This window comes from Geotrypetes seraphini, chromosome 2, assembly GCF_902459505.1.
Source record: "Geotrypetes seraphini chromosome 2, aGeoSer1.1, whole genome shotgun sequence".
In the NCBI taxonomy this organism is placed as follows: domain Eukaryota; kingdom Metazoa; phylum Chordata; class Amphibia; order Gymnophiona; family Dermophiidae; genus Geotrypetes; species Geotrypetes seraphini.
Window position 1 is genome coordinate 34,530,118 of NC_047085.1, and position 14,695 is coordinate 34,544,812.

Below are 14,695 nucleotides of genomic sequence, written 5' to 3' on the forward strand. Positions count from 1 at the left end.
CTTTTGATTCCGTTTGACCCCCCGAGAGCTCTTAGATCTACTTCACAGTTCACCCTTAACGTCCCTTCCCTGAAAATAATCGGAACTCGTCGTGCTCTTATTTTCTCTGTAACAGCTCCAATGACTTGGAATTCTCTTCCCCTATATTTAAGAACTGAACGAAATCTGCAGAAGTTTAAAAGCAGTTTAAAGTGCTTTCTTTTTAAAGATGCCTTCAACTGAAAATACAATGCCTTTAACTAAAACTACAATACATATCAATTTTAGCAGTTTCTAAAATTGATAATTTTAGCAGTCTCCAAAATTGACATATATCTTTGCCAGCAATCCTTCTCTTCCCACCCCCTTATGTATTTACCTTCTATGTACTTTTTCTTCAAAATTGTAGTTCTCCCACGTTTTTCCTACTGTTTCTTGTGGCTTAATAAAGCAGTTACCCAAGTATGTCCCATAATGAATCATGTACGTTTAATCTCTTAAAATGTTAATGTCCTTGTTATTTTTTATTCTTTGTACAACGCTTAGTACCTTCGGATAAGCGTTTAATCAAAAAATATGAATAAACTTGAATAAACTTGAAACTTGAATAGGTTATCTCCCCTCTATCTATTGGTTTACTTTTATAGGGTAGATATATAGTTAAGGCCTCACTATCTAATATCTTTTAAGCTGGATTGGCACATGACAGGTGGCCACTTTGAAGACGGGCAATGGCACCCGTTTAGAGAATCCGAACTCATGTGTATATCTTGGAGCAGGTGCAAAACCTAATGGTGAACTTTCAGTATGCCAGATGTGAGGTAGGAAATATATATTTACTGTACATAAATAATCTAAATTCATATATTCAGCCCACCCACACCACGCTCATACTATGCCCCCTTGAATTCTTTGCATCCTGGGGATCTCCATCAGTAAACAGCAGCTTTCTGGAATTAACATTTACATGTATATGGAATGGGCACATATAAATGGTGCAGTTTATGTGTAGAGATATGTACGAGGGGGTACTGAAAAGTTCTCAGCCGAACCAAGCAACTTCCTAAATTTTGAATGTTATTTTGCCACTGTAGCTGAAAACAGTGTTATCTTATTTCCTTAAGTGCCAATTTGTAAAAACTATGTTTTGCCATTGTTTTAGATCATTGATTTAACCATATCCATGTCATTCTCTTCTTGGTTGGGCTGAGAACTTTTCAACACCCCTTTGTAGTGTGACGACTTTCAGTCTCTGGCAACCAGAGCTGAGACTGTGATGTCATAATGCCTCATTCCACCAATAAGAGCCAAGCTCATCAGTGATGTCACAATGGCTTGATTGTCCTAATACTTGGTTCACTTTTATTGCATATGAGGGGTGCTGAAAAGTTCTCAGCCCAACCAACCAACTTCCTAAATTCTGAGCGTCATTTTGCCACTGTTGCTGAAAAGAGTGCCATTGTATTTCGTTATGTGCCAATTTGCAGAAACAAAATTCTATGTTTTGACATAGTTTCAGACCATAGATTGAACCACATGCATGTTATTCTCTTCTTGATTGGGCTGAGAATTTTTCTGCACCCCCTCGTACAGATGCATTACGCTAGCACAGCTTTGTAACTATGCCCCTGGGCTATGAATTTTACATCAAGAGCAATGTTGAAGGATTTTCTTCTTTTTTTTTTTTTTTTTGTTATCTGTTGTTAAAAAAAACTTTGACAATGATCATCTCGGTTTTGTTTCAGATAATCGCACAAGCAGTGTTGTTTCTGTGCATGAACACAGCGGGAACCTTCATTAGCTACCTGTCGGACAGAGCTCAGCGTCAAGCATTCCTGGAGACCAGAAGGTGTGTCGAAGCTAGGCTGAGGCTAGAGACAGAAAACCAGAGACAGGTATCCAAATAAATGCACTTACTTTGATGCATTAGTTTGCAGCTCTTTGGTTATGCAGCCCTGCACATTATGGCTTGAAGCACTGATTTTCCAGTTTCGGTGCAAAGCAATGTGGATGCTGTGTTAGTACACTTGGATTAGGGTTACCAGATTTTGTGGAGCCAAAAACCGGCCATGTGGCCCCGCCCCCAGTTCCGCCCTGTTCCACCCTAGCTCTGCCCTGGCCACACCCCCACACAAACCTCTTCTCCTTTTTTTCCTCGAGCTTGGAGCTGCATCTGAAATGCCTCCAAGCATATGCGATATGACACAATGACGTTATGCACATGGTCATCATATTGCATCATATCCACGCATGCATAGAGGCATTCCAGACGCGTTCTTGAGCTTGGCCCTCTTTGAAAACTTGGACAAACAGCTGTTTTAAAAAAAAATCAGTCCAGTCACCTAGACCACTGTTCTTCAACCGCCGGTCCGCAGACCAGTGTTGGTCTGCAGAAAATTTCTGCCAGTCCACGCAGAGCCGGCGAGATATACAAATTAAATTTCCTGTCGGGCATCTGTTCCCCTTTCCCTTCCAGAGCCGGCGTTAGGATCGCCTGCGGTACTGCTACAAACGGACGGCGAAAAGAAAGACAGAAGCAGCGGGACTTTTCCTCTTGCCTGCATCACTATAGGCTCTGCCGATCTTGATCCTGCCCCCCTATGAAGTGACTTCATGTTTTTGAGGGGCAGGATTGAGACCGGCAGAACTTGTAGCGAATAACAATGCAGGCAAGAAGAAAGGTCCCACGGCTTCTGTCTTCATTCTAGCCTTCTGATATAGCGGGACCATAATTGAAGGTAGGGTAGATTTTGTCTTTGTTATTGCTGTCAAGTTTAACAGGACCAGGGTTGAAGGCAGGGCTGATAGCAATTGAGTGCTGGAAGAGTGGATCGGGGCCAGCAGCCAAGGGAGGAAATAAGAGATGCTGGATTATGAGGAGAGGGAAAAATGTGATATAGGTGATGTGGGAAGGGGATGGTAGACCCAGGAGGGGGGATTGGTGTGACAGAAGGGAGATGGTGGATTCCCTTGGGGGAGGATAGTTATTGGAACTAGGTGGGAGTTGGAAGAATAGGGACACAAAGACAGATGCTGGACCTTGCAGGGGGTAGAGAGACATGGAAAATGCTGAACAGGAGGGTGGAGTATGAAGACAGAAGTAAGATGTTGGACTTGGGTAGAAGGAGTAGGGAGACAGAGGGGATATGCTGGACATGGTGAAGGGGGAATAGGGAGACAAGGAGAAGATGCTGAATAAGGAATGGAGGGAGTAGGGTGATGGAAGGTATCTGCTGGATTAAGATGGGGAAAAGAGGGGAGGTACTGGAATACGTTCAATATAAAATCATAACTGAGGCTTGTGCGGATGGGATCAGATGGTTTGCGGGGACTGAGCTTGCGGAGACGGGGCAGAATTGTTTTTTTTTATTTCAGTCTTAGTAGTTTGCCGGTCCACAAAATAATTATTTATTTCTGCCGGTCCACAGGTGTAAAAAGGTTGAAAAACACTGACCTAGACTGTCTTCCAAAAAGAGGACATGTCTGGGTACTCCCAGATGTATGGTAATGCTAACTTGGATATATAAAAAACAAAATAAGGTTCTGAACTCTTGTGGATGATGGGATTCCTGAATAAATGGTATTGGGACTTATATACCACTCTTTTCTGTATGTGATTACAATCAAAGTGGCTTACTTATTTTGTATCTGGGGCAATGAAGTGTTAAGTCACAAAGAGCTGCAGTGGGAGTCAAACTCACAACCTCAGGGTGCTGAGACAGCTGCTCTAACCACTTGGCCAGTCTGGAAATTGTTTCAGACCTCACTTACTCACTTCTACTTGAAGTCTAGCATGTATTTCAAAATGAAAGTGATGTCCCTCTTGGTAACAGATATCTCATCCAACATTTTTGAATCAAAAAATTACCCAAGGACTGATAGTCGAGCCACGAGACTTAGCCGGTGCATGACCTTACACTTTTTGGCATTAAAACTTAGTTGCCAAGTTGAGGACCAATGTTCCAGTAAGAGTAGGTCGAGGGTATAAGAGGGGTGGTGCCTTGATAAAGTGGTTCCCGCGAAACATGTCGGCTATGTCACCCTGCTTGATATAAGACATCTTTAAATAGAGACAACATATAAGCTAAGTGAAATTAAATTAAATTAAATTATAAGTTATAGAAAACCATAAGTATTTGAAGTATTTAAAGCTCTTGATGGAAGCTAAAATGAAAAATTAGACCCAGTGACGATTTGCCACGTAAAGCTCAGAACAGTGATAAGTTTGAGTTCTGAGTGGTGACGCTGAGGGCCTAAGAAATATCTTTAAAGGTCGCTAGTTGAAATAAGGAAGAAGTTCTTATTTCTATTAAACTTAAGTTTACTGTTAATGACATCACAGTGAGCAGACTTTTGTCTGGGAGGCAATGTTGGAGACCTATTACAAGCTCCACCCAAAGCCTCAAACGATTGCTAAACTCAAGAACATAAGAATAGCCTTACTGGATCAGTCCAATGGTCATTCTAGCCCAGTAGCCCGTTGACGCCGACCTGGGCAGCCAGTCAAAGGGACCAATCAACATAGGGTTACCAGACGTCCAGATTTCCCCGGACACACGCTGCGTTGTTAACTGGAGATAAATGGATGTCACGTCTATGGCCAGTTTTACGGCATCAGTAGTCAGATACACAGCCTGAATCGTGCCATCTGCGTGGAGAAAACAATGACTGATTATTTCAGTAGAATGTTGGTTTAACAAAAGGTTTGCAGTGTACTGTACAGTATTGCAATAGATGGAACGGTTCATAGTCAAAAGCGCGCGAGGACAAAGGAGCGCCGACAACGAGCGCAGACAACTGAGCACAGGACTTAATTGCGCCGAAGAAAAACCGTATTTTAAAGGGCTCTGACAGGGGGTGTTAGTGGGGAACCCCCCCCCACTTTACTTAATAGAGATCGCGCTGGCGTTGTGGGGGTTTGGGGGGATGTAACCCCCCTCATTATATTGGAAACTTAACTTTTTCCCTGTTTTCAGTATAATGTGGGGGGTTACACCCTCCACACACCCCCAACATGGCAGCTTGAGGCAGCGCGATCCCTATTAAGTAGAGTGGGGGGTTCCCCCCCCACACACCCCCTGTCAGAGCCCTTTAAAATACGGGTTTTCTTCGGCGCGATCAAGCCCTGCACTCAGTTGTCTGCGCTCGGTTGTCGGCGCGCTTTTGACCCATCACCAATGGAAAAGTGCTGTTTTTAAAACTGAACCGTGTAGAATTGTTTTACATGTGTTGGGTTATGCTAAATTCAAATTTTATTGCATTTGCTTAATTACAGCGGACTGTGATTTCTCATGATTACAAAGTGGTACTCCCATTAAGCGCACACTCTGTTTAAGCACACGTGGCAGTCTGGTCGATAAGTACGTTGAAGGTGAAAGTGTTTGCTGAGAAAAGAGCAAATAAATGCATTCTGATCACTTGCCCACTGGCCGGTAGAAGAGTGGCCTAGTGGTGAGAACTGCTGTCTCAGCACCCTGAGGTTGTGGGTGTAATATTTTAGATCAGGGGTGTCCAATGTCGGTCCTCGAGGGCCGCAGTCCAGTCGGATTTTCAGGATTTCCCCAATGAATATACATGAGGTCTATTTGCATGCACTGCTTTCATTGTATGCTAATAGATCTCATGCATATTCATTGGGGAAATCCTGAAAACCCGACTGGATTGCGGCCCTCGAGGACTGACATTGGACACCCCTGTTTTAGATGATCTTGCATCTTAGAACACAAATTAGAGATTAGCTCCTGAGATTACTGCTGAGAAACTGGGCCTTTTCTCCCTTGAAAAGAGGAGACTGAGAGGGGACATGATCAAAACATTCAAAATACTGAAGGGAATAGACTTAGTAGATAAAGACAGGTTGTTCACCCTCTCCAAGGTAAGGAGAACGAGAGGGCACTCTCTAAAGCAGGGGTAGGGAACTCCAGTCCTCGAGAGCCATATTCCAGTCGGGTTTTCAGGATTTCCCCAATGAATATGCATGAGATCTATTTGCATGCACTACTTTCATTGTATGCTAATAGATCTCATGCATATTCATTGGGGAAATCCTGAAAACCCGACTGGATTCCGGCCCTCGAGGAGGGACTTTGACACCCCTGATCTAATCCATCAATATTAATATCAGTGGTAGTAGTCCATACAGAGGTAGTCTGAGCCAGCTGGAAAGTAAAGAGTCCAGCTGGCAGTAGGTCATATTCAATTTAAATAAGGATACCAGTTCAACTAACTTGAACGATTGCCAACCAGTAGTAGTCTGGGCAATCCCTGTAACAGCTTTCTTGTTCTTTTCATGAAAATTAGCGGGGTCATTTTTGTCATTCATAATAGCGTGCTACTCATCTCCAACAGGGAGAGAATCAAAAAGTGTGTCAAGGTTAACTATTCTCTCTGCAAAATATTTATTAGGGTTTCTGCATTCTGCAATGACTGACTTGATTCTAAAGGGACACTTTTACTCAATTCTGAGATCAAGGAGAATAATATTCGTGTTGCCTTGTCTGCCTCTTGAACAAAAGGCTTGTGTTTTTTTTTTAGCTGACCTTTTTTGAGCATTAAAACATTTCTGTGTCTTCCTACAGCACTTTCTAAGCTCTGGTGTACAATATTTTCACCAGAATCATTCCTGCATGCCCAACTCATTTCCTTAACACTAACCCCCCCTCTTCTACAAAGCTGTGCGGTAATGACCCTGAAGCCCATCGAGATTTAAAGGGCTTCGGAGCTATTTCTGCCTGGCAGCCGCTAGCTTTGTAGAAGAGGAGGTAAATCTACTGTAATTCTAATTGTTAGATCTCTTCCCTGAAGAATTATTCATTCAGATAGATTATCTAGACCAGTGGTTCCCAACCCTGTCCCGGAGGAACACCAGGCCAATTGGGTTTTCAGGCTAGCCCTAATGAATATGCATGAAACAAATTTGCATGCCTATCACTTCCATCATATGCAAATCTCTCTCATGCATATTCATTAGGGCTAGCCTGAAAACCCGATTGGCCTCGTGTTCCTCCAGGACAGGGTTGGGAATCACTGATCTAGAACATTCTCCAAGGCCTTATTCCACAGCCTAGTTTGATTATTAAATGGTAGATCTTAGAAGTTTCTGGAATGTAAGTACTCATAAACAGAAGTAGAATATTCTACTCATAAAGAGAAGTAGAAAATTGGTGTAGATCTGAGTAGTAAAATCCTTTAAATATAATGTGATTGTTTTTGAAGATAGAATGTTATTTTGATCATGTTAAACAGTATAACAATAAAACTTTAATAAAGATGGAATAATTTTTTAAAAAGTACTGTAAAAGACCAAATCATAATTTGACAAGTTTCAAGTTTTATTAAAATTTGACTGAACACTTATCAGTAATTCTAAGCGATTTACAAGTAAAATAGGGGATACAATATTATAAATAAATAAAATCACATGTACAAAGCAGAACAAAAATAATTAACCAAAGACAAAAGGAAAGAGGGAGGAAATTCATAATAGGATAGAAGACGTAAGGAAATAACATCAGGATGGGGGGGGGGGGAGTGAGGGGTAAGATTGAAATTGTAATAATGGTTGCTGATCATAAGATCAGACCAGTGGTCCATCTTGCCCAGCAGCCCGCTCATGCAGCGGCCCCCAGGTCAAAGACCAGTGCTCTAAATGAGTCCAGCCTCACCTGCGTACGTTTCAGTTTAGCAGGAACTTGTCCAACCTTGTCTTGAGTCCCTGGAGGGTGTTTTCCCCTAAAACAGACTCTGGAAGAGCGTTTCAGTTTTCTACCACTCTCTGGGTCGCTCTTCCAGAGTCTATTATAGGGGAAAACACCCCTTATTAGTTTCAAGTTTATTTAATTTCTTTGATTAATTCGCATAATCCAAATACAATGCAATTTACATAAATTCAAAATTAAGTAAAATAATAAAAACCGACAAACATAACATTCACTACTAATACAGTAATACATGTAAGGAGGGAGGCGGTTGACAGCAATTGACATAAATTCAATTCTAAAAAAATAAAAGTAACAACAAAACAAGGGGAAGGTCCAAAGACACAGAAGGTTGGGGAACAGGTACCCGCTTAATTCTATTAGATCGTCTTCCTAGAACTATTAGGTTAGAACAAATCTATTGGAAAGCGTCCTTGAATAGCCAGCTCTTTAGGAGACTTTTAAACTTGCTCAGTGATTTTTCTTCTCTTATATTAAGTGGGAGTGAATTCCAGATTTGAGGGGCTGTGGCAGAAAAGATCATATCTCTCCAAAAGCGTCTCTGAAGAGAAAACTCTTCAGTGAACTTTCTAAACCTTTCTAGTAAGTAGATAGGTAGTACCGATCGGTTTGCGACCCCTTTGTGACCCGATTTCTCTCCGACCCGATTCACTAACCTCTCTTCCGATCCGTGCATGCAAATGAGGGGAAACTGCATGCAAAGTAGGCAGGGACGCGATTCACTAAACAAATTTGGGACACCGACTGGGCTGGCCGATCAACAGAAGAAGCGACTGCTGGGGACCAGTTGCACACGTCTCTGCCGACTCTCCTGCTCCACTGCTGCCCTGCACTCTGCCCCAATCTTCCAGCTCTGCTTTCTGCCCTGATCACGTCCTGCTCTCTGCCCCGAGCTCTGGATCTCTGCCGCCTTCCCTGCAGTGTGAGCCCTTGGGTTTAAAGCGGGCCTGCAACGCTGCAGTACAGCCCTGCTTTAAACCCGCAGGCTCGCACTGCAGGGAAGGCAGCAGAGATCCAGAGCTCAGGGCAGAGAGCAGGGCATGACAGTCTGACAGGAGAAAGCAGGATCTGCCACAACCTTTCCCAAACAATGGGAACTCGTTAGGTCTCAACAATCAAGCCGAGAGAAAAAGTGAAGATTTTGCCCCTGGGTGCAAGTCTAAAGAGGCGGCTGCAAGCCCCAGCTACTTGCCCATTCAGCCTCCAGCCCAGGAGATGACACAGGGGAGCCCTCTTTGCAAGTTCCCAGAAAGACTCGGTGGAGCCCAGGAGGGATTTGACAGACTGATCAGGCAATCGAAGCTCTGGTGTTATGCAAAAGGCTTCAGTGTCGATGGAAAAACTTTAGGCCTTGGACTTAAGAAAAGTCGAAGACGTTGTAAAACAGCAAAATACAAATCTCCCAGCTCCAAGAGAGCACCTGAGCAGCATCATCCTGTCAAACAAAGCTTTCAAAGGCAATGGTTCAGAAAGGAATTCTAAAAGGAGACAACTTTCCAAAGCTTCTGAAGCAGAAAGGCAACAAGCCCGTGTTGGCGAAAGGGAAGAGGCTGCTGCCACCGGGGAGAGCCCTTCCCTGGGAGAGCAGGAGAGTCAGGGCCTGAAAAAAAAAATGGACACAAAACACATGCACAGACCATGTGCAGGGAAAGCAGATGGTCTGCGCATGCGTCAGGATCGCACACTAGCGATCCGTGCGGTCGGAGGGGGTTGTTCCTCCGATCGCCCTCATTTAAATTTTTTTGAGTTGTGAATTGGTCAGGCCTGCAAGGATCGGCCACGGAACAGAGGTTAGTGAATCTAGCCCTAAGGTCCAGATTTGAGGGGCTGTAACCCAAAAGATGTCAGTGCGTCTTGTGTTAATAACCTTCAAAGAGGGGATGGACAATAGGTGTTTGTTTGATCTCAGAGATTTTAGTGAATTAATGACTTATCTAGAAAAGCTCAACACCAGATGGATTGTAATGAAGATTCATGTTTCAGAGACAATAATAATTGTTTGAAAGCCCAAATTTCTCCAAAACTCTCACATAATCCTCAGCACATGATATCCTTCAAAATCAATTCCTAAAGACTTCCACAATCTTCTTCAGAGCCTCAGCACCCCCACTCCACCGTTCAATAAACTTTCCTTGGGGTAATCTTTACAGGGTTACTCCTCATCGGCTCCCTTTTAAATATTTAAATCTCATTAAATTTTTTAATTTTTTTATATATAGTGGAATTATAACTTTTCAACTGATTAAAGTGACACTTATCTTATTGTTCTTTAAAGCTCAGCCTGGGAGTTGTCTGGCCTTATCTAGAAAGGCTGTCATATTTGAAGGGTTGTTAGGGCTATTTTATACGTCATTCTATGTGTGATCGGGACCCAAAGGCAGAGTTGAGATATCCCATAATCCCATTCCTAACCCCAAACGGGAAATTATTAAACCTAGTACAAGACCTCCAACATGGGTAGACTCCTGTACCCATTATAAAAGTCCAAAATCTGCAAATTGTCCATGTGAACATTGAAATCACCAATAGAAAAATACGTGGAGGGGCATAATCGAAAGGGACGTCTAAGTCCGCTTACGTCCATCTCGCAAGTCGTCCAAAGTTAAAAAGAGCCCAAGACACATTTTTGAAAAATACGTCCAACTTTTTTTTACTTTCGAAAATCATCTAATTATACTTCCTGCCAATCTGATCATCCAAGTTGCTAAATCGTCCATCTTTACACCACATTTTTGTCCAACTTTCCGTCCAAGTCCAAAACGCCTAGAACAAGCCCTGTTGGACGTGGGAGGGGTCTGCAAAGTGATGGACTGAACACCCAGACATGGCACCCAAATAGTGGGGTATCTTACAGGGCACTGCTGTGAACTTTACAAAAAGTGTGCCATGGCTTCTCCTCACTACAGCTCCCTTATAGGTGACGGTGAGCCCCCCAAACCACCTCCAGAATCCCCTAGACCCACTTATCTACAATCCCAATGGCGCTTATGGCTGCAGGAGCCACTTATATGCCAGTCAAAAAGGGTTTTGGGGGTGTATAGGGCAGTGCACATGTTTAAGTATCAATGCAGTGATTACAGGGGCTTATGGGCATGGGTCCTCCTCTCTATGGGTCCCTAACCCACCCCCAAGATGACTTAAGCTGCCTCTGGGCTGGACGACTAGTCTTTCCTATGCCAGGCGGCCAGGTGATGATGGTCTGGAAGCTGAAATTTAAAGTTGTGAATATAATTTTTATGGGGGTGGGGAGGGGTTGGTGATCACTGGGGTAGTGTGTGGGGGTCTGTGTTATGTGTTTGAAGTGCTTATCTGGTGAGTTTAGGTGGGTTTTTGTGACTTAGACCATGTTTTACATGGTCTAAGTCACAACGTCCAAGTTCCATCTAGGCTCTGTTGTTAAACTTTTGGTTATACTTGCTGTACGACCAGCCCACGTCCCGCCTAACTCCCACCCTCGACACGCCTCCTGAAACGCCCCATTTAGCTTTGGACGTTGAGCGGCACTATGAAGGCCTAGGTCGTTTAGAAATACGTCCAAAACCCGGTTTTATTATCGGCACTTGGACATTTTTGAGAAATGTTCGTCCAGTCCTAACCGACTTAGGCCAGTTTTTGGACGTTTTTCTCTTTCGATTATGAGCCCCATAGTTATCTCATCAGTGGTTTGCTATTTTTTATTGTATGCAAAAACTTCAGAAAAAGAGAACAGGCTATATAAGCAGTTATCTTATCACAATATATAATCTAGTCTGAATATTTAGTGCATCCAGTGAGATATATAATTCATATAACAAACAAGGCTTCAAAGGTGCCAGATTGAGTAACGTAAAATTACTTATGTACCAGAGTTGTTCCCTCCTGACATTGTTACAAGCGAAACAAGGCACCTTGTTAAGGACTGTGTGGATTACAGTTTGAGAAGTATGGTTAAAGGATGGAATACTGAGTAACACAAACGTCGTTTGACCGATTTTTGAAACTATGGTGAGTGGAATTTAAACAGATGGGGATGAACAGATAAGTGTTTGAATATCTTTGTGGGATTGTTATGTTTTCCATTTTTTATTAAGGTCTCCTTTTATGAAGGTGCGCTAAGGTTTTTAGCGCATGCATATAATTACCGGGCGGCAGCCGAAAATCTACCGCCTCCTGAAAAGGAGGCGGTTGTGGCTAGCGCGCTCGGGAATTTAACGCTCACTATTGCGTGCGTTAAGGTCCTAGCGCACCTTTGTAAAAGGAGCCCTAAACTTTTCTGAATTCTCATATTCTTTGCATTTAGTGGGATTAGACAAAATAAATCTGTTTTGTTTTTTATACTGGAAACATTTTTCTGTGATGTAAAATTTTTTTTGTGTGTGTATGGAGTTTTCTCCTTCTCAGTTCTTTTGCCAAGTGTTTGAAGGCCGATGATAATAAACAGGACTTCTAAGTAAGATTGAGTAACTAATTTTATGCTACCCAATCTGGGAGCTTATTTGTTATATGAATTATATATCTCACTGGATGCATTGAATATTCAGACTAGATTATATATTGATATATATATGTATTATCCTATAATTCAAGTGGGAGCCCTAAAAGACAATAAAATAAAATTAAATATGTATAATACAGTCTGCATTCCTAGTTTAACCAGAAGTACCACTGGATAGGGAAATATAGGGGTGAATTCCTCTAGAATTGAAATATTACCACAGCATAATATCTCCAGTTGACAACCCAACTAGAAGCTTGAGATAAGGAGGTAGCTGAAAACCCTGCTGACACAGATTGATAAAGGTAAAACTTCCCCCCCCAAAAAATCTTTAATCAGGTTTCAGTTAGGCACAAGACTCTACATGCTTACAATTAGAAGTTGAAGAAATTTCGGGTTCAGTTTTTGTTAAAGCCCGATTATGGCTGTACACACTCTGTCATTTGACAAGCAGATGCATCCGGGGACAATATCTAAGAGAAAACAGACACCTATTGTCTCTCAAACATGTCCCTTTATTGAGTGTTCTGTACCTCAATTTATATCATCTTACATGGGTAAGGGTCGTCAGCATATGACGTAAATGCAAACCATATCAGATCACATGCAACTTTAAAAGAAATAACAAAATCCTTTACTTATCTAAAGCCAAAGTCTAAAGGTGCTTTGGCTAACAAAGTCTTATCTAAATTTTCATACAAATACAGCTAAGAAAACAATTAGATTCACTTTACTACAGAAGAAAACACATCTCTCAAATATACAATGGCCTTGTAGTATATCAGCAGGAGAAGGCAAACAATCTGGATTTACAACTTCAAACACAACTTAAGGAAAACTACATAATAGAATAGCCTTATAACATTTGGTAAGAGAAGGCAAACAATATCTGGATTAAACATAGCATAAGAACACACATCTTTTCAAACATTAGATGTCCTTGCATTATTACAGAGAAGGGATTAAACATAGCATAAGAACACACATCTTTTCAAACATGGATGTCCTTGCTCCTTGCATTATTACAGAGAAGGAAAAACAAACAGGGCCTGGGTTTCTTACTGCTCCAAAACATTTTCTATGGAAAACTACAAGACGTGTCCCTTCAAATCCCCTCTTACGTCATGTAAATGACGTCATGAATGTACAGCATGAGCTTGGAGGGAGAGATATTCCAAATATGTCTCTCGAGGAGGAGTTTTAGGAGCTGTAATACGAATAACACAGCGCATGAGCAGTCGAAAAATTACATAAGAGACAAGAATGCAGATAATAATAGAGATTAAGACAATAAGAAGGTCTTTTACCCAGCCCTGCATCCAACTGAAATACTGGTCCCAAGGATGAGATAAACCAGAGTTATGTTTGAGCTCAGCAGAGAGGTCTGCTAATTTCTGAATGGCCATAGTAACTTTTCCTGTAGGACCTGTATTATCAGGAATAAATGTACAACACGATAAAGTACTGGGAAGAATTTTACAAACACCCCCCTTCTCAGCTAAAATCATATCTAGGGCCATACGATTTTGAAAAGCCATCTGAGAAGTGGGGCCTAACTGATCAGCAATACCTTGCAAGGCATCTCTAGAGTAATTCACAAAGCGTTGCTGATTATAATAAATGTAATTAATCCAATCAACATTCTTATTGATAGTAATAAGGGGAATAAGGGATTCAAACCCAGCCTTAACCTGGTCTCGGGCCTTGAATTCATCTGGGACCCCTCTTGGGACCCCTATAGCATCTATATATACATGCGGATCAAAACTACCAAGGAGATCACGTCTATGTCGAGACAGAGGAGAGGAAGAAAGTGAATAGGAGGAAGAGTGCCCTTCAGAAAGGATATGCAGAGGCATAATAACCTTAGCTAAAGCACACTGGCCTATCCACTGGCTGGGTAGCTTAACACGGAGCCTAAAGTCTCCACAGAGCCAGTAAATATCACCTAGAGTGAAAATCTGATGCTGTAACAATGGGGCATACCTATAATCCAAGACAGAACAGTAACCTGGGGGAAAGTTGCCCACAAAACTACCCTGTGTCAAATTAGAAACATGACATGTGTAATTACCCTTATAGATAGTAACGGTTATGTCAAGTGTTTTCTGTCCTGGCAGCAAAGGGTATTTAGAACGCCACAGCGCACAAAGGGGATCAGTAAAATTAGAGGAGATATTGGTAAATAACCCAAAAAAGCACGGTTGGATACCAGGAGGGAGGTCCAGAGGTACGGTTCCTAGATGGGGCCTAGCTTGAGCACATATGTAACAATTACTCTTATTATGTTGATCAGCAGTGAATTTCATCCATTCTAACCAAAGGTTACGTTCTGAAAACCCTACCTCAACAGCCATAGTATCTTCAAAGGTGGGATTGGCAATAGCCATCATGTCAGTAAGTTTATTGAATGTAGGGGCCAGTGGGTTAGTATTTTTGGGGCCCCCACAAAATGGCGGGAGAGGATGAGTGGAGGTAGATAGATCCCGTAAGAAAAACTGATGGGTCGGATAGCTAGACCCAC

The 14,695-nt window shown here is 42.2% G+C and overlaps 1 protein-coding gene across 4 annotated transcripts in view; it reads left to right on the top strand.

Annotated features, from left to right (window-relative positions):
• Positions 1-14,695, top strand: part of ADCY8 (adenylate cyclase 8) — a 588,267-nt gene that overhangs the window by 165,566 nt on the left and 408,006 nt on the right. For all 4 annotated transcript variants that reach the window (XM_033933219.1, XM_033933220.1, XM_033933217.1 and 1 more), the window contains exon 2: positions 1,725-1,874. In XM_033933219.1, the coding sequence (XP_033789110.1) occupies positions 1,755-1,874 (120 nt within the window). In that variant the 5' untranslated portion in view covers positions 1,725-1,754. The remainder of the gene's footprint in view (positions 1-1,724; positions 1,875-14,695) is intronic.